The sequence below is a fragment of the Pipistrellus hanaki genome, assembly GCF_964339955.1.
Source record: "Pipistrellus hanaki genome assembly, chromosome: 1".
NCBI lineage: Eukaryota > Metazoa > Chordata > Mammalia > Chiroptera > Vespertilionidae > Pipistrellus > Pipistrellus hanaki.
In genome coordinates, this window is record NC_140503.1 from 88,711,676 (window position 1) to 88,738,090 (window position 26,415).

The following is a 26,415-nucleotide window of genomic DNA, read 5'->3' on the forward strand; positions in this document are numbered from 1 at the left end:
TTAAGGTACACTAAATCTTTCTGTTGTGTTTTTGTTTTGTTTTTTGTTTTTTTGTTTTTTTTTTAATGCCTCACTGCCCTGGTCTGGTGGTCAGTTGGTCTAACCATTGTCCCATACACCAAGAGCTGGTGGGTTCAGTTCCTGGTCAGGGCACTTACCCAAGTTACAGGTTCTATCCAAGAGGGATTGATATGTGCATCTGAATATGAGAGGCAACTGATCGATGTTTTTCTCTCATATAGGTGTTTCTCTCTCCCCCCATCCCTCCTCTCCCCTTCTCTCTCTCCCATCTCTCTAAAATGCAATAAAAACATATCCTTAGGCGAGGATTATTAAAAATAAATAAAATGCCTCACTTCTTTAATAGGGTACTTTTAATAGTTAACATTTAAATCTGGCTTTAATTTTAATATTTTGTCTGTTTTGTAACACTAGCTAGTTAAAAACCTACTAATAAGCCCCTTAATTTATTTTTCCCTTTCCTGCTAGACAGTATGTTGTGGGAACACATGGAGGTTTAACATGTTCCTGCCTTCAAGGTACTTTAAATAAGTTGGAGACATAATCACGCAGTAATTTACAGCCGTAGTGTGTAGTGTTTACCACATGCCAGGTACTGGGTCAGTTCGTTTATGGCAATTGTTTAATTCTTAACAACACTGTGAGGTGGAGACTATTTTAAAGTTGAGAAAATGGGCCTAGAAACATTTTTTAAAAGTTGGCGAGTCATACAGCTGGTAAGCCAGCAGAGCAGAGCAGACTTGTCTACCTCTTGTCTTTTGCTTCAACACCCAGTGATGTTGCTGCTGTGATAGAATCCATGTGGTGATCTGATTGCCTTTTCTTTGTTTTGTAAAGGAGCATATTAGGCAAGGCACCAGCACTGAAGCTCAAAACCATGGGCGTTTCTCTGATTGATAGTCACCACCGAGAAAGTGCATGTGAATGAGGTCAGGACCTTGTCATGGTGTGGGGGCCAGTGCACTGACAGTACTGAGTGTGCTGGCCAGGGAGCAGGGCGTCAGGGTTCCTTCCAGTGCTAAGCCTTGGGGCTTGCAATGTTCTCTCCTTTTGTCTGCCTTTTGTAATTTTTTCTTGTGAAAATATCAAATGTGTCCTTTCTGTGTTGAAATTTACATAAGAAAATGAAACTGAAATGATAGTAGGGTTTTTGTTGTTGCCTTTTTAAGTTTAATTTAGTAAACTTTTACCAAGCACCTGTTCTGTAACAACCAGATACAGCTAACATCACCAAACCATCCTGTGCTCCCCATCTTCGATGTCCAAAGATCCTCACATTACAAATCTGTTTACTTCTTTCTTTTATCCACTATCCCTTTATTATTTACAATGAAAGCAAAAACTTCAGATAATGATAAAGACCCAGTTAAATTAATACTTTCATTGAAATTCGGGATTTATCTGTGATTTGTGGATCAGAAAAATTTCAGGTTTTCATATTGGACTTTATTTGCTTTGGATGAGACATTTATGACCTAGTTAGAACTATTCCTGTGCCAAAAGTTGTAGTGGCAAAGGAAACCCTCCCTCCAAACCAGGAATGATTGTGAAGGTCATTTCTAGATCTACCCGCTTATCCTATAACTAGAGGTCTGGTGCACTAAAGTCGTGCACGGAATAGGTGGTTCCCTCAGCTCAGCCTGCACCCTCTCTAACTGGGGATCCTTTGGGGGATGTCTGACTGCTGGTTTAGGCCTGATTCTGGGGTCGGGCCTAAACCAGCAGTTGGACATCCCTCACGCAATCTAGCACCATTGGCTCCTAACTGCTTACCTGCCTGCCTGCCTGATTGCCCCTGCCTCTGCCTGCCAGCCTGATCACCCCTAACTGCCCTTCGCTGACAGGCTGATTGCTCCCAACTGTCCCCTCTGCTGGCCTGATCTCACTTCCAATAGCCCTCCCCTGCCAACAATTTGGTTCTGATCAGTCAGTTTCCATTGTCAGCATCAAAAGCTCTGCCTCCTAGGCAACCATTGGCTCCCTACAGCACCCAAATTTGGTTCTGATTGGTCGATTTCTATGCCAGTCGGCATCAAAAGCTCTGTCTCATAGGTAACCATTGGTCCTTCAAAGCACCCACATTGGTTCTGATTGGTCAGTTCCTAAGCCAGTCAGCATCTCTGGACATATCTCTAGGTCTGATCAGAGCAGCGGGGCTTAGCAGCAGCCCCAGCAGAGGCCAGGAGAAAAAGAAAAGCTCAGCTGCTGATGAAGCTCAGAAAGAAAGAGGGAGAGAAAGAGAGGCAATAGCTTCCACTGAGGCTGAAGATCAGACCCTGACTCACTTTCTGGGTCTCAGCCACCTGAGCAGTCAGTGCTGGGTTGCCCCGGCAACCCAGGACTTCTGGGTTCGTCAGCTTTCGGTCATGATCAGTCGTTACAACCCTGATTTTTATATATTAGATTGCCTTTCTGGAGATAAGAACCATGGAAACATGAAATTAGAACAATAAATACCAGCATAGAAAAGTTAGGAAAACTAATGTGTCATTTTTCTGCTAAACCAGAAACTATCCCATTACTCAGATTCCAGTCTTGGCCAGCAGTCATAGGTAACAGAGTTAGAGTGGAATTGGGATTGGATAAGTAATTTCTGCAAATTAGGCAGAGACCATTGACTAGAAACCACTCTGCTAAAGCATTGGAAGTAGCAAGAATCTCGGTTACTTCTGGTGTGGTGTTGCAATGACTCTGAGATATATTTAGGGGTCCCTTTTATGGGTTCTTTCCCCATATCCTAGAAAACAGAGAGAGTAAAAATTAATGTGCAGTGTGTCCTCTGACCCTTTACACAGAAGTTTGAATTTTGTCTCCATGTGGGATTTTAGAATTCACACATCTTTTCTTCTCAGGAGCAGGATGGCACAGTGCCCCTTTTGCTTATCTCAAATTTCATCTTATATAAAATACCAATGTGTTTCATCACCCTGTTCACTTTCTTCTCTTTGATCAAAGAGTTTTAGAGCAATTATCTTCCTTCTTTAAAATCCTTTGTAAATGTTTCTCCTCAAATAAATCTTGAGTGTTTTCTCAAAATCAGAATGACTCTTGGTGGTCCACAGAAATATATTATCAGATTATCTTTTTCATTCTATTCTCAATATACTGGTTGATTTTTATTAAGCTGATTCTGTGAGTCATATAACTCCCTAGTCATTGATAATTGTTTTTTAATAGTGCCTTTATTTTGAATCCTATTAACTTCTTAAATCCAATGCTAATAACTATTCTTTTTCTGTATGGTCCCTAAAATTCACATAGATTAGTTATTATAGTCTTATATTTTGTTATAAAATAACTTTATTTTTAAAGTTTTCTCTATGTCACACTCAATCAATATTCTTTTTAAAGAGAATATATTTAAAAATATGTTTGGACAGGGCCAGTGTGGCTCAGTGGTTGAGTGTCGACCTGTGAACCAGGAGGTCACAGTTTTATTCCCAGTTAGGGCACACGCCTGGGTTGCAGCTTGATTCCCAGTGGGGGAGCTTGCAGGAGGCAGCCGATCAATGATTTTCTCTCATCATTGATGTTTCTCTCTCTCTCTCCCTCTTCCTTCCTCTCTGAAATTAATAATAAAAAAAAATTTTTTAAAGAGTAATATAAAAAAAGTCTTTAAAATAGATATATAATACATATATATTGTTTTGTACTATAGAGCTGATGCAGAATATACTAGTACTAGAGGCCCAGTGCACAAATTTTTGCACAGGGGTGGGGGTGTCCCTCAGCCCAGCCTGCACCCTCTCCAATCTGGGACACCTTGAGGGATATCTGCCCCCCCATTTAGGCCCAATCCCATAAGGTGCAGGCCTAGTTGCCCCATAGGGATCAGGCCTAAACAGGTGGTCAGAGATCCCTCTCACAATCCAAGACTGCTGGCGCCCAACTGGCCTCCCCTGCTGGCCGGGTCTCCCCCAACTGCCCTACCCTGCAGGCCTGGTCTCCCCCAATTGCTCTCCCCCGCAGGCCTGGCCCCCTCCCCCCCCCAACTGCCCTCCCCTGCTAGCCTGATCTCCCCCAACTGCCCTCCTCTGCTAGCCTGGTCACCCCTAACTGCCCTCCCTGCTGGCCTGATTGCCCACAACTGCTCTTCCCTGCAGGCCTGATCCCCCCAACTGCCCTCTGCTATAGGCCTGATCCCCCCGCAACTGCCCTTCCCTGCAGGCCTGGCCCCCAAACTGCTCTCCCCTGCAGGCCTGGTCCCCCCCAACTGCCCTCCCCTGTAGGCCTAGTTGCCCTCAACTGCCCTCCTCTGCTGGCCTGGTCTCTCCCAACTGCCCTCCTCTGCTGACCCAGTTACCCCTAACTGCCCTCCCTGCTGGCCTGAGTGCCCCAACTGCTCTCCCCTCCAGGCCTGGTCCCCCCAACTGCTCTTTCCTGCAGGCCTGACCCCCATCAACTGCCCTCTGCTGCAGGCCTGCTCCCCCCAAAATGCCCTCCCCTGCAGGCCTAGTTGCCCCCAACTGCCCTCCCCTGCAGGCCTGCCCTCCCCCCCCCCCCCAATTGCCTTTCCTTGCTGGCCTGGTTTTCCCCAACTTCCCTCCTCTACTGGCCTAGTCACCCCTAACTTCCCACAACTTTCCTCCCCTGCAGGCCATCTTTTGGTGGCCATCTTGTGTCCACATGGGGGCAGCCATGTGTGTCTTGTTGTGATGGTCAATTTGCATATTACTCTTTTATTAGATAGTATATGTTTTGATAATTAGGCTCTTTTCTCTCTCTTAAAATCTGGATTTTTGAGAAAGTATAAAGGTTGGTTTGGTTAAGAGTTGATTGCACAGCTTATGAGTTCTTGAATGGTGCATATGATAAATGTCACTATTCTAGAAAAGAAATAAAACCAGAATACTGCAACATGAAAATCAATCAGAATGAAATGGGAATTGACTGCGGAAAGGAACTCTTTAAGTGACAGCAGTTGAGTCTGAGAGGATGTTTTAAGCAGACATGATGTTTATTTAAATACTTAGAAAGTTATCTTAGCAAAAGATTTTATGACCTGTTGATGAGTACACAATTGAAACTATGAAACATTTTCAAATTTCAGTATGCTTCAGATCATTAATACATAGAGCTTCCATAGAAGAAGACCTGAGGCAGCTAGGTCCGTGGTTCCATTCCCCTGGAATCTCATGGAAGTTACATAACTTGCTTTTAGGAACAGGATAGTTTTCTATCAGCCTGATCCCACACATAGGCCTGTTTGACACTATGCTTTCCCTAATTTAGTTTTCTTTCTTAACAGTAGATCCTGTCTGTGCCCCAGGTATGTTGTTTGTCTATGCTTTGAATATGACATGAAATATTCCATTGTTTATGAATGAGAGAACCCATCATTTATATTGAAAATGTTTTTAAAGTGCTTTTAATTTTTTCTTATCAAATGTGTTCATCAATGAGTCCCTGATAAATTATCCTTATGCTTTCTGACTTATTATACTTTATAACGCAGTTATTTTACTCATTGTTTTCTGAAGAAAACTTTTGTGATTTAGAACCAAATAAAATTTGTCATTATAGCTTTATATTTAAATGTTAGATAATTCTTTTATAAATTGTTATTTTAATGAAATTGTGTAGCATCTATTTTTATTCTCTTACTAAGTGCACTTATAACAATAATATGGTGTAACAAAAATCTGATCCAACTTTGAGGGGTTTTTATTTTTGTTTTTTGAGGGGGTTTCTTTTTTTAGTTCTTATTACTAGAAATAATTTTTTTTTTTTCTGTTTACAGCTGGCTTTAGAAGAAGTTTCCGTCTAAGTAGAAAAGATAAGAAAACAAATAAATCCATGTATGAATGTAAGAAGAGTGATCAATATGATACAGCTGACGTACCCACGTATGAGGAAGTAACCCCATATCGGCGACAAATGAATGAAAAATACAGGCTTGTTGTCTTGGTTGGTAAGTGTTTGTGTGTAATTCGGATGAAACAAATGAGATAGTAAAAATTTCACTTCAAAGAACATCTCACTTGAAGTTTCCAGCTAAAAAGTCTCACCCGCTGTTCACATAGAGCCATCCCCCTTCAGGGTGCCGAGCTGAGTATTTCCACATAGGGCCTCCCTCAGGCAGATCAGCAGATGTTGGCCGTGCATGGCCTTTGCTGCACTGTCCAGGCATGGCCACGCATTGCACTTATCATTACTGTCTTACTTTCGCTCTCCTTAAAATTCACCAACTATTCCAAAGTATCCCAGGCTGATTTTCCTTGTTTTTTATCCCTCTCCACTCGGTTCACTTGTTGGGCAGTCCACCTGGGGTAGTCCTCCCAGTCACCAGGGAAAGGCCAGCTTGACCTTAGTCTCTGCTCAGACTCCAGGCTGCCTCTCAGTAGGTTTTTATGGCAGAGACAGCATCCGCGTCCCTGCTCAGAGGGAGGAGCTCCCTGCCCCTCCCCTTTCCCACCAGCCTCCAGCCTCAACTCCAGGGCTTCTCAAACTTACACACTTTGAGTCAGCTGGGAATCTTGTTAGCATAGTTTCTGATCTCTCCCACGTTCCCAGATACCCAGGCTGATGCTGGAGTGCCTTTTGCTTTTCAGCTACTACTATTATTGGTTATAAAGCAAATGTAGGGAGGCTGTGCACACAGGTAGCCTGGTTGCTCTGTTGAAATGGGTTCAGTTGCCATTACCTTCTTTCGTTGGTGGCTGTAAACTGGCTGCAATTTATTTTGATATCACACTTATTTTGTACTTTGTTATCACGTGTTTAAATTATGATTTTAAAGCCTTTACTTTTGTCTTAATTTGCTGTTCAGGATTTGTTCAGTGATATTTTAGACTTGGTATGTCTGCTTCATATTGATTTATTATATTTTCAGCTTGTATTATAAAACTAGAGGCTTGGTGCATGAAATTTGTGCACTGGGGGGCGGGGGGAGGGTAGTTAACCCTCAGCTCAGCCTGCACCCTCTTCAATCTGGGACTGCTGGCTCCCAACTGCCTGCCTGCCTGCCAGTATGATCACCCCCTAATCACTCTCCTGCCAGCCTGATTGATGCCTAACTGCTCCCCTGCCAGCCGATTGTCCCCAACACAACTCCCCTGCAGGCCCGATTGCCCCCAACACACCTCTCCTGCAGGCCTTATCCCTCCCAACTACCTTCCCCTGCAGACTTGGTCCCCCTTAACTGCCCTCCCTTGTAGGCCTGGTCCCTCCACCCCCAACTACCCTTGGTGTGAGGTGGTGGAGACAGTGAGAAAAAGATCTCTGGGGCAAGGCAGGCTGCCTTCCAGCCAGTTCCGCTCTTCTGTAACCATGTGACAACTGAACATTTCAGATTTTCTTGGGGCATTTTTTTCTTCATCTGAAAAGTGAAGACAATAAGAGCATCTGCTTTCTAGCTTTGTTTGTTAAATGCAGGCTTGGTCCCCTTCCAACTGCCCAGCCCCTGCAGGCCTGGTCACCCCTAACTGCCCTCCCCTGGTGGCCTGATTCCCCACAACTACCCTCCCCTGCCAGCCATCTTTGACCAAATGGGGTCAGCCTTTTTGTGCAAGGGTGTGAGGGTCAATTTGCATATTACCTCTTTATTATATAGGATTCTTATAAGAAAGTCTTTAGCCCCTAACACTTTATTTCCCTATTTTGGAGCACTTTCTAGTATAATATAATTTTTAATTTTTTAATCCCACCCTTATCACTGTGGTCTTGATTTTCCATAGTGGAAAGTGATTTAATTGTGTGTGTGTGTTTTAATCCTTACCCAAAGATATGTTTTTATTGATTCTAAAGAGAGGAAGGGAACGATATAGAGAAACATGGATGTGAGAGAGAAACATTGATCAGTTGTCTCCTATATGCACCCTGACTAGGGATCAAACCCACGATCAAGGCATGTGCCCTAACAGAATCAAACCCACAAATTTTTTTTGGTGCACAGGATGTCGCTCCAGCTGAACCACCCAGCCAGTCTTGAATCCTATCCTTTCCATCCCTGTGACCTTTTTGGAGCATGGTCTTCTGTAGTGAAAAGCGACAGCCAGGGTTGTAATATATAACTATTCTTCAAAAGTGTTTCCTGTTATTCGCTTCCTTCTGTGTAGTCATTGTCCAGAAAAGGTTTTATTAATAGCTTGGTTGTGTAGCACATTTGTAGTATTAGACTTTTAGAGTTTATTTTCTAGAGTCTATTACATCCTGTGAGGTGGGTGAGAAACAGGCTGCCTTCCAGCCAGTTCTGCTCTTTCATAACCATGTGACACCTGAACATTTCAAATTTTGGGGGGGCATTTTTTTTCTTCATCTGAAAAATTAGGACAATAAGAGCATCTGCTTTATAAGTTTGTTTGAGTGTTAAATGAAATAGTATTTGCAAAGACTGAGATCAATTCCTACTACCTCAGTTAGGTTTTAATAAACAAAACTCTTCCATTTTAACTAAAAATATAAGTTGAACATGAAATGTTAAAATATGAATAGGCTTCTGCTGATTTTGATCATTAGTGTCCCAAACACATAAATTAAATTAGATTATTTAGCAATTTATCATCTAAAAGGGAATCAAGCAGCAGACTTGAATTTTGGAAATTCTAGATTATTTCTGAATTGACTATTTACTTTTCATTATTGTAGAAATCATATACTGTACTTAGGAAATAGTTCCTTGGCTCTTACAACAGGTATAGGAGTATGGAAAGTGTATTAGCATCCTGGTCCTCCTCAAGACTAATTTGTTTTTCTCAGTGTTTTCAAAGCCATTGGGAATAATTGTGTTTGCTTTGAAACTATTAGATAAATACTAGAGGCCTGGTGCATGGACTCGTGCGCCTGTGGGGTCCCTTAGCCTCACCTGCACCCTCTCGCGATCTGGGACCCCTTAGGCTCAGGGGATGTAGTAGTGTGTGAAGCAGCAGATAGCCAGGGAGGAGCCTGAGCCCAGGCCAGGCGCTGCACCACTCCCTCTCATTCCGCCCCACAGCGCTTGCCTCTGCTGCTCTCAGCAGCACTCCTGTGGAGGTGGGAGAGACTCATGCTGCCACAGGCGCTAGCTGGCAGGTGCCCCTTGATCAGCTGAGTGGCGCTCCTGCTGTGGACTGTGGGGTGGGAGCACACTGACCACCAGGGGGCATCTCCTGTGTTGACCCCGGTGGTCAGTGCATGTCATAGTGACTGGTGAAACACTCAACTGGTCAAGTGGTAGACTGGTCACTCGGGGTTATGTATATATAGATTGTTAAGAAGGTACATAGTTTTTATTTTCCCTGTATTGCATTATTTTTATTCTTGGACTTAATGTTCAAGAAATTAAAATCTAACAAGTTATTAACACGGCAAAAATATGTGGAGAACTTTGAGCTTGATCAGAAGTATTTCATTTCCAAAATCACATTTCAGCCATTAAAACATTTCAGTGACAGTTTGTGTTATATTTGCTTCTGCATTTAAAGTATTTTCCAAAAAGTATGTTGAGATCAAATGTACATTAGTACATTTTTCTACATAAGTTTTATCTGGTGAAACTTAACTTTTAAAAAGTAAAGTAATGTGTTTTTGCAGGGGAAGGAGCATTAAAAAAGCTTTAGTGTTCAAAAACTAAAACATCGTAAGACAACAGAAGAGCAAAAATTCATCTGTGGATATTCAGACAATTTGTGACTTGTTCTGCTTGGTTACAAAGCATAAGAAGCAAAATTCATGTTCTTAGTTTGAGCACTAAGTACTGCTCTGTGCTGACTTTTATGTGCTGGGTAAAGACTGTGAGGTGGTTTGAATAGACATTTATAAGACTGTCATAATTTTTCCATAAAACTATAGCAAAACTAAAAGGTATCTCACATAAAGCAGAGAGAAAAGTAACTCAAAACTAAACGTGAGTGTTAATGTTTGTTAGAATTCCCAAAGCTTTAGTTGACCTTTGATTGAAGGCTTGTAGGAGTTACTCTGCTCTAGAGGGTTTTACGTATACAGGCACCTGTAAATCCCAGAGTCATCGTTGGATTTATGAGTGTGGTATGGATTTAAAAATATAATCCTTGCATATAAGACATAAATATGATCTTTATTAGAATCTCATAGGATCTTTATGACATCGAGTGGTCTTAAGTGTTTATACTCCAGCTTAATTTCTGGGCACCAATTACAGTTATGTTTATTCAGCTGATTTCTATGTAGTACCTACTGGACCAGCTACTTCCTCAGCACGAGGGTTTGTTGATGAACAACACAAACATTCATGCCCTTGAGGTGTTTACATTCTAATGGGAGGAGATACACCAAAAAATTCATAATAAATTAGTAATAAATAATAAGGTCAGTTGTATAGTTGTTCAAGTGTGATATATGCTGTAGAAGCTGAATAATAAGTGTTACCCCAATAAATTTAATACAATTTAAATTTAAAAATAAATTATAAAGAAGATAATTAAAGCCAAGAGGATTTGGAGGAATCAGTAATTTGTGATTTTGAATCAGAAGATCCTGGTACCTCATTGGAAAGGTCAAAATTTTTAACAGATTCTTGAAGTAAACAAGTTGTCCATGCTCTCTTCTGCTTGGCTAAGGAAGATGGGTGGTTTTATCTTTATCTTTTAATTTTGCACTTTTGTCATAGCCCTGAGGTAGAAGAAGTGAGATAGGCCTTGGTTTATGTAAGTCTAGAATAAATAGCTGCTTTGGAAAAGTGATGCTCTTTCCACAAGCTCCCACTCCCTTTTTCTTCTTCTTCTTTTTTTTTTTTTTTGACAGTAGCATTCAGGTGATACTTCATTGATAGCACTCCCTCCAGCCACCCCCGCCACCCTCACCCCGACAGAGGAAAGAAAATCTGAGCCTCTATCAGGGCTTGTTGCTAAGTTGCTACATTTTCTATACAGATTGATTCCCAGGGAACTTGAAATTTCATGTTGTAAACCACATGTGTCAAACACAAGGCCCGCGGGCCAAATCCAGCCAGCCAGGCCTTGCAATGTGGCCCGCACCGCGCTGTCATCACTGCACTCCGCTGTCAGTTTATGACATTGTCAGTTTATGACTGTTCAGTAAACCATTCGGCCCGCGATTTAGGCTGGATTTTAGATTTTGGCCCCTTCTCTGATTGAGTTCGACACCCCTACAATGTAAACAGTTTTGTCCCTCTCCAGTCCAAAAATACAGCCACCCATTACCGTGATTATTATAAGACTGCAAGTCAGATATACCTGTGTTTCCCCAAAAATAAGACATCCTCCAAAAATAAGACCTAGCGCATGGAAAGATAAGACATCCCCTGAAAATAAGACCTAGTGCAACTTTGGGAGAAAAAATTAATATAAGACACTGTCTTATTTTCGGGGAAACAGGGTAATAGTATGGTTGTTTTTATTTTATGCTTAGAGCAACAAAAATAGTGCTACAATATGATAAGTAGACTTTTTACATGTATCTGATCTGAGCAATACCTAGAGATTTCGCTTGATTTGTCCTTCAGTAAATCAAATGAGTAAATGTGTTTTTTAGGTAACAAAAGCAGTTTGGATATTTATTGCAGATTTCAGTAATTCTGGTATTTTTCTCTGGATGGTAAGAGTAACAAGTCTGACCGAAACCGGTTTGGCTCAGTGGTAGAGCATCGGTCTGTGGACTGAAAGGTCCTGGGTTCAATTCCGGTCAAGGGCATGTACCTTGGTTGCGGGCACATCCCCAGTAAGGGGTGTGCAAGAAGCGACTGATCGATGATTCTCTCTCATTGATGTTTCTAACTCTATATTCCTCTCTCTTCCTCTCTGTAAAAAATCAATAAAATATATTTAAAAAAAAAAGAGTAACAAGTCTGGCCAATATTACAAAAATCTCCTGTACGCCTCCTACTGAGGATTGAGCCCACAACGCAGGCATGTACCCTGATCAGAATCAAACCAATCAACGCAGGCATGTACCCTGATCAGAATCAATCAAACCTCTTCCTTCATGGGTTGACACTTAACCACTGGGTAACACTGGCCAGGCTAATATGCCATTTTTATGTTTGTGCCAAGATGTATGAAGATCAGTAGCAAAAATGAATAGTGCTTGGTCAGAACAACAGATTTCTTTCTAATAAATAATTTAACATTGGACATAAGTCCAAATAAGAATGTATTTTATCATTAATCCATTATGACGGTTACATGAATATCTAGTGTGTTACAACAAACTTGGCCTATTTGCACCTACTTGTATTTCCCTTTCTCAGAAGTTCCTTTCCTAACAGATTATTAAACACTATAATCTTCAGCATGGTTACTGTCTTTTTATGTGTGTTTACATTATTCGATTCAATTTGATGCTCATCAGCCTTAAGAAAAACTACAACTAAGTTTTATGCCAGATATTTACAAATAAAAATTACTCTTTGTAGACTTGTATGCGTGTCATTAAAAATATATACTGTATATACCACATTTTATTAAAATTATATTCACAGTAGTAATACATTATTGTTCTAGTACATAATCACTCACTCAGCATCTGCACTTAACACACAAATAAGTAGATGATTAAAACACCAAAGTACAAACTTTGGTCATAAACCTTTTTTAAATTTAGGATATTTTAAAGCAGTACATGTCTAAATGCTCCTATATGAAGACCAGGAATTTACATATGGATTTTTAAATTTTTTTCTCCTTCAGATAAAATTAAAGGCATTTTTTACAGTTAATGTGACTATTTTTTTTAATGTAAACTTTTAACGAGAAACTTTAGCATCATTTAATTGATACCCTAAGTGGACTATGTTTCTTTGGTTGAAGTAAATGAATGTTTATATAAAACCACATAAAACACTGTTTCCTACTTTCAAGAGTGACTTATGCCTGGCTGGTTTGGCTCAGGGATTGGACCCATGAACCCGGAGGTCACAGTTAGATTCCCAGGCTGGGCAAATGCCCAGGTCCAGGCTCCATCCCTCGGGGGTTGGAGGTGCATGTTGGAGGCAGCTGATCAATGGTTCTCTTTTATCAATATTTCTCTCTCTCATGGTTGCATTTAATTAGTGAGTTACTAACAATGCACAAAAGTAATTTAAAAATATGCCTTTCCAATGATCTTAATTATCCAATTGACATTTTTTATAAGAATTTCAACTAGCCTAAACTGGTTTGGCTCAGTGGTAGAGCGTCAGTCTGTGGACTGAAAGGTCCCAGGTTCGATTCTGGTCAAGGGCATGTACATTGGTTGTGGACACATCCTTGGTAGGGGGTGTGCAAGAGGCAACTGGTCGATGTTTCTCTCTCATCGATGTTTCTAGCTCTCTATCTCTCTCCCTTCCTCTCTGTAAAAAAATCAATAAAATACATTAAAAAAAAAAGAATTTCAACTAAAGGGATTGATACATGTGGCTTTATTCTTCCCAGAATTTGCAAAGTGATTTTGTAATTTATATGAAATTTTAAAAATGTAACAGAAATACATTTCTGGTTCGATTAGAAACATTCTTTCCCTGACCAGTGTGGCTTAGTTGGTTGAGTGCCATCCCATGCACTAGTCACTGGTGGTTCCCAGTCAAGAAACAAGTCTGGGTTGTGGGCTTGATCCCTGGTGGGGGGAGTGCAGGAAGCACCGATCACTGGTTCTCTTTCATCAATATTTCTCCTCTCTTTCATGGTTGTATTTTTTTATATATATATATATTTTTAGTCCTGAATCAAGATGTGCCTAGTGTGTATTGCCAGGTCTGGTGTGTACATCATCTTCATGAAGCTGAGTTTAGACTTCTCAGAGGTTCTGCACAGAATAAGTTTTGAGATTCTCCAGATTGGGCTTCTGCCATGTTTTGTAGCCAGAAACTTTTCTTATTCCACAAGCACAGATAGTCATCACTACCTAAAATGTGGGGTAGCTTAGAACAGGGTAAAAAACTCTGTGAAGTTATGGATTAGCCAGAAACAGACAATGGAGCAGCTGGCTACCCGGTTTGATGTTTCATTGGCATTCTTTTAATAAGGTAATAGGTAGAATGGAAAGAATGTAGACTTTAGAGTCTGACAGACAGGCTTTAAATACCAGTTAAAGAGAACTCTAGATGTGTGACCTTACCAATTCAACCACCCAATATCTTTTGATTGGAATATGCAGTCCATTTACATTTAAAGTAATTTTTAATATGGTTTTATTGATATTTAGAGAGAGAAAGGAAAGAGAGAGAGATAGAAACATTAGTGAGAGAGAAATACCAGTCAATGGCCTCCTGCATGTCCTCTCCTGTGGATCAAGCCTGCAACCCAGGAATGTATCCTGACCAGGATTCGAACTGGTGACCTCTTATGGCATGGGTCGATGCTCAGTCACCGAGCCACACTGGTCAGGTTAAATAATTTTTGATACATTTGTAGTTATTGCCATTTTATTATTTATATTTTTATCTCATTGTGCTTAAGTCCCTTTAACATTTATTGCAATACTGGTTTGATGGTGATGAAGTCCTTTAGCTTTTTTTGGTCTGGGAAGCTCTTTATTTTCCTTTGATTTTAAATGATAGCTTTGTTGGACAGGATAATCTTGGTTGTAGATCTTTGCTTTTAATCACTTTGAATATTTCATGCCAATCATTTCTGGCCTTCAAAATATCTGCTGAGAAATGAGCTGAGTCATGGGTGCTCCCTTGGAGGCAACTAACTGCTTTTCTCTTGCTGCTTTTAAGATTCTCTCTTTACCTTTAACTTTTTGCATTTTAATCATGATGTGTCTTGGTGTGGGGTTTTTTTGTTGTTGTTGTTGTTGTTGTTGTTGTTGGATTTATCTTGTTTGGGACTCTCTGTGCTTCCTGGACTTATATGTCTATTTCCTTTATTATTTGTTTTCCATTATTATTTGTTCAAATAGGTTTCCCATTCTTTGCTCTTTCTGGTACCCCTGTGATACAAATGTTGGTACATTTGATGTTGTCCCAGAGGTCCCTTAAGCTATCCTCATTTTTTTAAATTATTTTTTCTTGTTGTTCTGATTTGGTGTTTTCTGCTACTTGTCTTTCAAATTGCTGATTCAGTCCTCTGCTTCCTCTAGTCTACTGTTGATTCCTTATAATGTATTCTTAATTTCAGTTATTGTATTCTTCATTTTTGACTTTTTATTTTTGTTTATTTGTTTTTTATCTCCATTTTTATGTGTCCTATCTCTTTCAGTTCTCACTGAGACCATTTATCATCCCTATTACCAGTGTTTTGAACTCTACATCTTGGAGATTGCTTGTCTCCATTTTGTTTAGTTCTTTTCTGGGGCGGAGGTTTCTTTCTCAGGGGGTATGTTTTTTTGTCTTCTCTTTTTGGCTACCTTCTGGGGGGTTTTTTGTTGTTGTTGTTTTGTATGTGTGTGTGTGTTTTGTCTTTTGTTTTGTTTTTTATAATATGTATTATGCAGAGCTGCTATGTCTCCCAGTCTTGTAAAGTAGCCTAATATAGTGTGTATCCTGTGGGGCCTATTGGCATAGTGTCTTGGTCACCTGAGCCATGTAATTCAGGTGTATCTCTGTGTGAGTTGTTTGTACCCTCCTGTTGTAATTGAGCCTTGATTGATGTTGGTACCAATGGGAGGAAGTAACCCTCAGACTCATTGGTTGTGAGAACTGGCAATAACTGTAGTGGAGTAGCTTTTTTTTGCAGGGGCCAGGCTATGGAACAGAATTCACTTTATCAGGGCTCTGGTGCCTGCTAAGTCTGCCTTTTGGTAATATTGTTTCTGGAGGAGGTTGGATGGTGCTCTGGTGTGGTCTGCAGCTGGCCACCAGGTGTGTTGAGGCCTCTTGAGAGGAGCTCTGGTGCAGGCCTAGTTCAGTCGCTGCCTGTGCCCTACCTACCCAGAACCACTTGGTGTGAGCTATTTAGTGATCTGGAGATGGTTGCCACTTGGCTGGGCTTGGAGGTGCCTGATAGAGGCTAAGCTGCAAATTGAGGTGGCTACCTCAATGCCAGGCTTGGGGATGCTTAGCAAGATTTATAGGGCATGTCAAGGTCAGATGCTGCTTGTTTAGTTTTGTGAACTTTTGAGAGATTTTAAGAAAATCTGCAGCATGAGCCAAGACAGGCCATTCATATGGAAATGCCACTGGAAGCACCTTTAGTGGGTTTGAAGGCTGGATGGGAAATCACCGGAGTAGGGCAAAACCAAGCTGATGGAAACTCAGAAATGGCAAGCTGGATCGGAGAGCTCAACAACCAAATGGTAGCTTCTGCCAGCCCTTCTGTCTGGGAGATAGCTGTCCCTCCAGCTCTTGCCCCAAAGCCAGACAACTTCGTTCCTCCCCCCTATTTCCCTGGTGCTTTTGGAGCTACAGTCCCAACATTGGAGCTCAGAGCAAGTGAGTCTGAGGAAGTCAGTGCATGGGCCCTTTAAGAGGAATACCTGGGACTCCAGCAGCCCTTTGTCTCTCAGCCACAATCCACACTGATTTTTAAGCCAGAAGTTATGGGAACTTTTCTTTCTGGCATTGGAACCCTGGGCTGGGGAGCCTAGTGTGTGGCTGGGACCCCACACCTTTGGGGGTGTCTACAGATGAGATATCCTCCCAATTTTTAACTCCCATAAGTAGGTGTGGAAGCAGCCCATTCTATGTCTCTGCCCCTCCTACCAATCGTGATTTGACTTCTGTACATCTTTAGTTATAGAACTTCTATTCAGCTAGACTTCAGGTGGGTTCTCAGTAATGGTTCTGTAGTTTAGTTGTAATTTTGATGTGTTTGTGGGAGGTGATCACAGTGTTTACTTACCTACACTGTCATCTTGACAAGAAGCCTTTGTGTACTTTTTTGTGCAGAATAGCTCCTGATCTTTCTATTATTGTTATTTACTAATAAATAAAACTTATTTATTACTAAAGGCCTGGTGCATGAATTCATGTACCAGTGGGATCCCTCGACCTGGCCTGCTGGATCAGGCCAAAACCGACTCTCTGACATCCCTCAAGGGTTCCCGAATTATAAGAGGGCACAGACCAGGCTGAGGGACCCCACCGGTGCATGATTGGGGCCAGGGAGAGACTCGGGAGGTTGCCCAGCCTCAGAGGGACCGTGGGAGGGCTCCAAGGTATGTCAGGCCCATCTCAGTCCCAATCGGCTGGACTCCAGCAGCAAGCTAACCTACCAGTTGGAGTGTCTTCTTCCTGGTGGTCAGTGCATGTCATAGTGAGCAGTTGAGCAGCCTTAGCATATTCATTAGGATATTATGTTTTGATTGGTTGAACAGATAACTAGACACTTAGCATATTAGACTTTTATTATATAGGATAAGTAGGTATAAACATCTGACTTCACTAGGTTTTCTATACAGTTGTGCCTGAATGTTTACATATTAAAATACAGATTATTTTGTCCTAAATTACCTTCTTATATTTCATCTATTGCAGTTAGGGCATTATATTAATTTGGAAGGAGGAATTATATGTACTTATAAGTTATATTAGCCGTGAAGTCCATTTAGAATACAAATGGGATATTGCAGTGCATTTACTATGAAAAGAAAGAATTGAGAAGTGCTGTTTTAGACAAGAAGCAGGGGGAGTTGTCAGAGAACAATTTGTGGAAAGGTAGAAGGTGGTAGTGGATGGCCATCAGAGAGCATTCTTTGATACAGAAGGCAGGTGCCTAGAAATAGCATTAGAGCTAGGAAGGCACAGTCCCCAACTCTGGCCTCTATATCATTGCTCACTCTTTTCCCTCTACCTGGAGTATCTACCTTCATCTTCTCTGACATGTATATGTTCTTCATTATCTGGCATGAAACCTTATTCTTTTCAAAGCTTACCAGAGGAAATAGATAAGAGCATGAACACTTGAATACCTGGATTCTGTGTTAGACACTACACATAATTTTTCATTTATCCCTCCCAAAAAGGAAGCATAGTTACTTTTAGAATTAGAATGAAGTCTGATCAGGCTCAAAGACTTGTCCATTGTCTTAGTTTGTTTCAGCTTCTATAACAACATACCACATATTTATTTTTCAGTTCCGGAGATTAGGATGTCAGCATGGTGGGTGACCCTCTTCCAGGTCACAAATGCCTCATTGTATCATCATGGCTGAAGGAGCAAGGGAGCTCTGGGACATCTCTTTTATAAGAGCACTAATCCCATTCATGAGGGCTCTACCCTTATGACTAAATCGCCTCCTAAAACCCAACCTTTATGCGCCATCACATTGAGCAGTAGGATTCCAACATGTGAATTTGAAGGGTGACACGCACATTCAGATCACAACATTCAGTATCAGCAGGTAAGGAAGTAACAAAGGTGGAACTCGTACTCAGGGCTGTCTGGCTCTGCAGCTTGTATTCTGCCCAATACAAGACACAATCATGAAATAGACTCTCACAGCAGAGGTGTGAGAAGCTGGCCATGTGGGCCTTGTGCTCTTCTAACTTCTGATTTGACTCAGATTTGAAGCTGCTCTTTGTTTTGGGCCTTAGTCTCTTTCTTAATAATTTCCTATTACTCCTTTAACTCAGTTTCTTTCTTTGAAAACAGAGTCTGCCCTAACTCATTTGGCTCAGTGGATAGAGCATCAGCCTATGGACCAAAGGGTCCTGGGTCGATTCCAGACAAGGGCACATACCTCAGTTGCAGGCTCCTCCCCAGCCCTGCCCTTGGCCAGGCTTGTTCAGGAGGCAAACAGTTTACGTGTTTTTCTCACATGGATGTTCCTCTCTGACTTTCCCTCTCTCTTCTACTCTCTCTAAATATCAATGGGAAAGTATCCTCAGGTGAGGATTAAAAAAAAAAAGAAAAGAAAAGAAAGAAACCAGTTATTTTATCATCTTTGATTCTCCACAGCATTTACTATATGCCTGGTTCATTGTAAGTGTTTAGTATATATTCATTGCTTGATTTAAATATGCAAGCTCTACACAAGTTTTCAAATGTTTAAGGACCAACTGAAAATACATATTGTAGGAGAAGATCTTAACAAATGTAAATGTGGCTGATAGTTTTGCAGATTTAAAATGCATCATTAGATTTGCATCTAAAATAAAATTTAAAGATTTTATTTAACTAGATCTAAAAACATTAAAAATTGAAATTATCACTATCCTGATGGTAGATAATAGTTTGAAAAATTCTGGTTTTTTTTTTTAGGTGAACATATTATTTTTAGTCTCTTTTGGATACCATTACTTGGTAATATACGCAGATATTCTTACGTATGTTGCATTTAAAGCATAAATATTTCTAATCTTTTAATGGAAAGGTGGGGGATACAATTTTAAAAGTAAAAAATAGCAGCAAAACAACTAGCTTTTTCTTATGTACAAATCAAATAAAGAATCTCTTCATTTGGGATGCATGTAAAGAACCACGTTCTATGTCTATGGATGCGTGTTAAGTATAGAAATGTTCACATGCTATTTTGTATAGTAATGAATTTATATTATTCTGTTTTTCAGGTCCTGTAGGTGTAGGTTTGAATGAACTGAAACGAAAGCTGCTGATCAGTGATACACAGCACTATGGTGTGACAGTGCCCCGTAAGTTCTGTCCTGTTCAGAGCTACTAGGATGCTCTACTAACGACCACTCAGTGCCCACATAGCATGGCACTAAGCACTCTTCTAAGCATTTCCCATCTAGACTCACAGCAGCCCTATGAAGTATGTAGTGACATTACCCACTTTTGACTTAGAAGGAAACCGAGGCACGAGATAACAGTTGAAGGATTTGCCCCAGATTTATATAGATCATTGACCTGAATTTTTGTTAATTATAGCTTTCTCATGCTCAATATTTATGATGAATTTTAATACACATATGACATTAAATTATTTTTTAAAAAATTTTAAATATAAGTCTAGCTATTCTATTTCCTAAAATAAGTGCTAATGTTTTCCAGAGTTTTCCCCGGCTTTAAGATTAGAAGGACCAAACCGCACAGAGCTGAAGGAGGCTTCTTATAATATAAACCTTCTTAATTACTTTTTATATGTAGTAATTGGCAGATAGTGTGAAATGGGCCTTTCATAGCCATATAAGCCAAATATGGTAAGCTTCTTTTCTGTACATAGAATTAGATCTATTTTTATGAAAGCGGTTTTGTTTTCACAGGCATTCTTGCAAATAAAATGTGATTCTGGAAGCATTTTGATCATTAGAATAAATGCCATTTGACTACTTAATATGTTGATGTTAGAAAGTCATCTAACAGACTAAATTGAAACGTTGGCTTTCTTCAAATGGTTTCAGTACTGTTTTTTAAAGCCATTTGTATATAGCCCTCAGCAATGTTCTCTAGTTTTGGAAGAGTTCAACTTTATTTTAAAATTATAGTTTTCTATTACCTCAAGTTATTCCTTGTTACTACATTTTTCCAAATTATTGTTTGTAATCATTTTCAGCCATAAGTTATAGGACTGACAGTTTCCATCAACAGAGATGAAAGTAAAGGAAAATGTGGAATTAAACAGTTTCTTTCTTTCTTTTTTTTTACTTTAATTATTCACCTCTCTTACAAAAGCTGAGTTGCAATATACGGGTCATTAGAAAATTTTACAAAACATTCCCTTAGTGAAGCTTATAGGTAAACAATTACAAAAGAGAATGGAAAACAATATTACAAAAGAAAACAATGACTTTATTAATTTCCTACTGTGTAACTCATCTCTTGTCTTTATTTTGTGCTGCCAACAGCAGTAAAGACAACTGATATCTCCATTTTAGAGAAGAAAACAGGGTAGAAAGGATACTTTTACTCACTCAGAGTTCTGTAGGAATTAGTTGCACTTAAATTTGAAACCAGGTTTTATTGAACCACTTTTCATGTTCTGCCTCCTATATAATACTGTGCGATCCTTTCAAACTACAAATTCTCTTTCCTTGTAGCCCAGTTAGTAGGAAAAACTGTTTTCTTTTGAAGACTGGAACTATCAGTAATGCTGTCTATCAAACATAACCTTCTCTAATGGTTTTGCTATTACTAAAGGACCTAGGGCAAGGCACTTTGGCCTCAGTTTATTAAAATATTTGCCTCTAAAGTTATTATAGAACTTGACAACATGCAGAAAGTTTCTGAGGCTGGGACTTTCCAAAGAAATCCCCAAAGTAGTAATTTAAAACAGTTAATGTCAAAAGATTCCCCTATGACAGTGTTTTCCATACCTGCCTAACAATAAGAATCCCGCTTAGGGGTTCTTCTGAAAAGATGCCAAGGTCTCTCCAAAGAGGTTCTCCCTCAGGAGATCACACAGATTGTCTGAAAATCTGTACTTTCAGCAACCATCCCAGGCAATTCATAATATCAGATATCTTTGGCAAATATAGCCACACCATCAACTCAGTGTGATTTGATTAATCATATAAGTTGTTTTAACAGCATTTTTGGAATTTTAGATTGTTTTGCTTTATAAAATACTTTAGATAAAGTTTTGATTAGTTAGAGAAAAATTAGTGCTTTGGTTATTCTACCAGTATTCTTAACTCATTTACCAGAATGGGTAAACTGAAATATTGTGGAGCAATGGAACTCAACATACATTGCTGATGGGAGTGTAAATTAATTCAACTATTGTACTTTGAGAAATTAAGTGGCCATATCTATTTACTAAAGCTGAGCACACACATATTTAGTGACCTAGCAATTCCACTCCTATTACACACTCAGCAGAAATGCATATTATGTATACTTTGATACTCTTAGAAATACTATTCATAAAAGCTCAAAACTGGAAACTACCCAAATGCCCACTAGTAGGGGATTGGTTAAATAAATGATGGTATTTCCACACCCTGGGATACTGTAACAATGTGCTACTACATGCAATAATATGTATGAACCCCACCAACATCATGGTGAATGAAAGAAGGCAGACATAAAAGAGAATGTGCAGTATGGCTCTGTTTTATAAAAACAACAAAAGCAGTGCTCCTGTGTGCTGTTAGAAATCTTGAGGGGGCAGACTGGAAGGGCGATTCTGGAGCACTGGCAAATCTGCTTCTTGCTCGCATGCTGGTTACCTGGGTGTGTTCGATCTGAAAAGTCATCAAAGCTTACGTGAGAATTTTTCTGTCTATCATACTTTAGGTTTTTAAATGTTAAATAGGAATTCTTGGTAGTTTAGTCAGTTGGAGTTTGCTGATGTTGATTTTCTGGTCTTGACATGCACTGCAGTTATGGAAGACTAAAGCCTTCCTCACTGGAGGAAGCTGAGGGGTGGTTTGTGCCATTTTTTACAATTTTTTGTGACTCTATAATTATTTCAATTTCAAAAGGCTATTTAAAGGGGCGCTAAGTCAGTTAAATGCTATTTCTCTTGGGCAAAATGGTTGAACAAATTATATGATCTTTTAAAATTGTCCTTGAGGCCGTATTAAACATTCACAGTTGCTTTTAAACAAAGTGGTGGCCAAGCCCCTGCTTGCTTCTCTGTGGGAAATTTCATCCTTGATAAGCTGCATCAGAGAAAGCTACATTAATATTGTTTTAAGGCTAGAGGTTAACAACAACAAATCCAACTGACCATTAATATAACCAATCTTTCAAAAGGAAATTAAAATAAAATAGTTAACATAAGGTATTGCAGTAAATACCAAATACTTGGTGGATTCTCATATCTTGATATTATAGTTTGGATTTAGGCACTGTCAATCAACCACACTTGGGGTTTTGCAGGAAGGCACTCATCACATTGAAGTGTTTTCATAGGTTTCAAAGTATACTTCTTTGTCCTCAGGGTACCTCAGTTGAGATTTCTAAAAAAAAAATATTCATTATAAACTAAGGTATCAGTTTAGAAACATTTTTCTAATGATGTTTCTGCAAGATATTGTATATTTCAGTTCTAAACTTTCATTTATTATAGTCTGTTAAAATTCATATTTTAATTTATTTCAGTGTTTTCTTTACCTAGTGAAGCACAGTTATTATAACCATTGCTTTAAAGTTTTTCTCTGATAGTTCTTACTTCTGGGTCTATGAGAGTTGCCATCTGTTATTTTTTCCCTTGAGAATTGGTCATATGTTCTTATTTATTTTTATATTGAATAATTTTAAACCACATTCTGGATATTATGAATTCAATGTTATATCAATAACTCCAGATCCTGTTATAGTATTCTGGAGAATGTTATGTTTTATTTTAGCAAATAATCAGTTTGTGTTTAGGCTGTAAGTTCTGTCCTTTTATGTGAGTTGTAGTCTAAATGTCACTTCAGTTTTCTAAATTTTCTTTGTTGGTTTGAGTCTGCCCTATCACCTGTAGTTCAGGGATTAGTGTCATACTTGTGTGCATACTTCAACTCTTAGCTCAGTTCTCTAAGCCTTTACTATATTGGTTTGGACATGTTCTGTACTTCTGTTATTCATAGAGTAAGGTGATACTTGTGTATTCTAATCTCAGTTCACTTCTTAAAACTTTGCTATGATTGAGCCCGCAACCCAGGCATGTTCCCTTATCAGGAATGAACCATGACCTCCTGGTTCATAGGTCAATACTCAGCCAATGAACCATCATGGCTGGGCTTGAGTGTTTTTATTGTAGTTGATTTCTAGCTTCATGGCATTGTGATCTGAGAAGACGCTTGATATGATTTTATTACTCTTGAATTTGTAAAGACTTATTTTGTGTCCTAACATGTGGTCTATCTTTGAAAATGTCCTGGGTCACTTGACAAGAATGTATATTCTGTAGCTTTGAAGTGAAATGTTCGGTAAATGTCAATTAAATCTGTCTGATCTAGTATGACATTTAGGGTCACTGTTTCCTTGTTTATATTTTTGTTAGGAAGTAGGTGAGGAGTGAAGTAGGTGAGGAGTTCTAGTCATTCACAAATCAATAAATGTGACACATTACATAAACAACATGAAAGTTAAAGAAACATATAATCATATCAATAGATGCAGGAAAAGCATTTTATAGAATCCAGCAATCATTTTTTATTAAAAACAACAACAAAAACTTTCAGCAAAGTGGGAATAGGAGGATCATAACTCAACATGATAAAGGACATATGTGACAAACCTACAGCTAACATCATACTATATGGGCAAAAACTAAAAGCGTTTCCCCTAAGAACAAGACAGGAATGCCTGCTGTCATCACTCTTATTCAACATAGTACTGGAACTCTTAGCCATAGCAATCAGACAAGAAGGAAAAATAAATGGCATCCAAATTGGAAAGGAGGAAGTGAAACTGTCATTACTTGCAGATGACATGGTATTGTACTTAGGAAACCCTAACTAGTCCACCAAAAAACTATGAGATTTAATAAATGAATTCAAAGTAGCAGGAATACAAAATTAACATCCAGAAATCAATGCAATTTTTATACACTAATAATGAACTCTCAAAAAGAGAAACTAAAAAAACAATCCCATTTACCATTGCAACAAAAAATCTATGATACCTAGAAATAAATATAACCAAGGAGTAGAAGACCTATACTTGAAAAAAATGCAGGACGTTGGAAAAATAAATAGAAGATACAAACAAGTGGAAAGCATATACCATGTTCATGTATTGGAAATACTAGCCTCATTAAAATTTTTATACTACCCAAAGCAATCTATAGATTCAAAGCATTCTCTATTAAAATACGAATGGCATATTCCACAGATACAGAACAAATACTTCAGTAATTTATATGGAGCTAAAAAGGAAGAAGAACAAAGTAGAAGGGATCACAAAATCAAATATCAAATAATACTATAAATCCATTGTAATCAAAACTTCCTGGCACTGACACAAGAGCATGTATATAGACCAATGGAACAGAACAGAGAACCCAGAAATCGACCCAAGCTATTACGATTAATTAATACTTGATAAAGAAGGAGAGCATACAATGAAGTCAAGACAGTCTCTTCAATAAATGGTGTTGGGAAAATTGGATGGATACATGCAAAAATATGAAACTAGACCACTAACTAATACCATATACAAGAATAAACTCAAAATGGATGAGACTTAAGTTGTAAACTCATGAAAATAGACAGCAAAAGTTAGACATCTCACGTAGCAGAATTTTCATTGATACATAATTGAGGGCAAGAGAAACAAAGGAAAAAGTAAATAAATGGAATTATATTAAACTAAAAAGCTCTGCACAGCAAAGAAACAATCAACAAAATAAAAAGGGAGCCCATTGTATGGGAGAATATATTTACCAATGATATATCTGATAAGGGGTTAATTTTCAAAATATATAAAATACTCATAAAACTTAATAAAAGGAAGACAGAAAATTCAATTAAAAAATGAGCAAAGGACCTGAATAGACACTTCTCCAAAGAGGACATATAAATGGCCAAGAGACGTGAAAATATGCTCCACGTCATTAATCATCAGAGAGATGCAAATTAAAATGATAATGAGGTATCACCTCACACCTTCTAGAATGGCTACCATCAACAAACCAACATATGACAAGTGTTGGTAAGGATATGGAGAAAAGGGAGCCCTAGTACAATGCTGGTGGGAATACAGCTACAGCTTGTGGAGTTTCCTCAAATATATAAAAATGGAACTGCCTTTTGACCCAACAATCCTACTTCTAGTAATATATCTGAAGAAACCCAAAACACTATTTCAAAAGAACATATGCACCCCTGTGTTCTAGCAGTGTCGTTTACAACCGTGCCCATCAAGTAGATGAGTGGATAAAAAAGCTGAGATACATTTACACAATGGAACACTATGCAGCTGTAAAAAAGAAGGATCTCTTACCATTTGAGACAGCATGGAAGTGCCTGGAGAGTGATATGCTAAGCAAAATGAGCCAGGCAGAAAAAGACAAGGATCACATGATCTCACTTTTGGTGTGGAAGGGTCAATGTAGTAAGAAAGGGGGAACATCTGGAATACTTTCAACAAAAAAGATAAATATTTCAAAAAAGAAAAGAAATAATGGTTAAATTCTTCCCCATGCAATTGACTCTCCTTCACAATCTACCAGCTGTATTTATTTTTAGAGTATTCACATAGTTGTTTTGGGTCCAGTTTTTAGTTGTAATCATAGCAATGTTTCAGTAGTCTGTTTTCCACTTGCCTTGTCAGCACTGCAATTCCTTAGATTTTTTTTTGTTTTGTTTCAAGTTAATCCTGTATTTTCCTACTCCATTATAATTAAGTAGAAAATATTTTAACCAAAGTTATTGAAAGTTTGGAGGTTCCGTAGTATTCCAAGAAGATTTAGTTTTGCAAAGGAGGAATGAATAGCACATAGAAGTCTATGACTTCATTTAGTTAGTAAAATAAAACAATGATATATATGAAATATAGTAAAATAATTTCAGAGTTTATCTTATAACCCTAATGGGCATTAGATTTGCTTCAATAAGTAAAGACCAGTGAATAAAAATAATAAGTATATTATTTGCAGCAATTATTTCTCAAGGTTGGAAGTAGCATTTTTATTTAATCAACATATGAGTACCTCCAAAATAATGAGTAATAGTACAGGTATAATACAATTTAATTTTGAATACAAATTCAAATCAATATAATTTTA

At 38.9% G+C, this 26,415-nt stretch overlaps 1 protein-coding gene across 2 annotated transcripts in view; it reads left to right on the top strand.

Annotated features, from left to right (window-relative positions):
• The window catches only part of MPP7 (MAGUK p55 scaffold protein 7), a 228,545-nt gene that overhangs the window by 194,013 nt on the left and 8,117 nt on the right, over window positions 1-26,415 (top strand). For both annotated transcript variants that reach the window (XM_084876093.1, XM_084876092.1), the window contains 2 exons: window positions 5,762-5,932; window positions 19,364-19,444. In XM_084876093.1, the coding sequence (XP_084732219.1) occupies window positions 5,762-5,932; window positions 19,364-19,444 (252 nt within the window). The remainder of the gene's footprint in view (window positions 1-5,761; window positions 5,933-19,363; window positions 19,445-26,415) is intronic.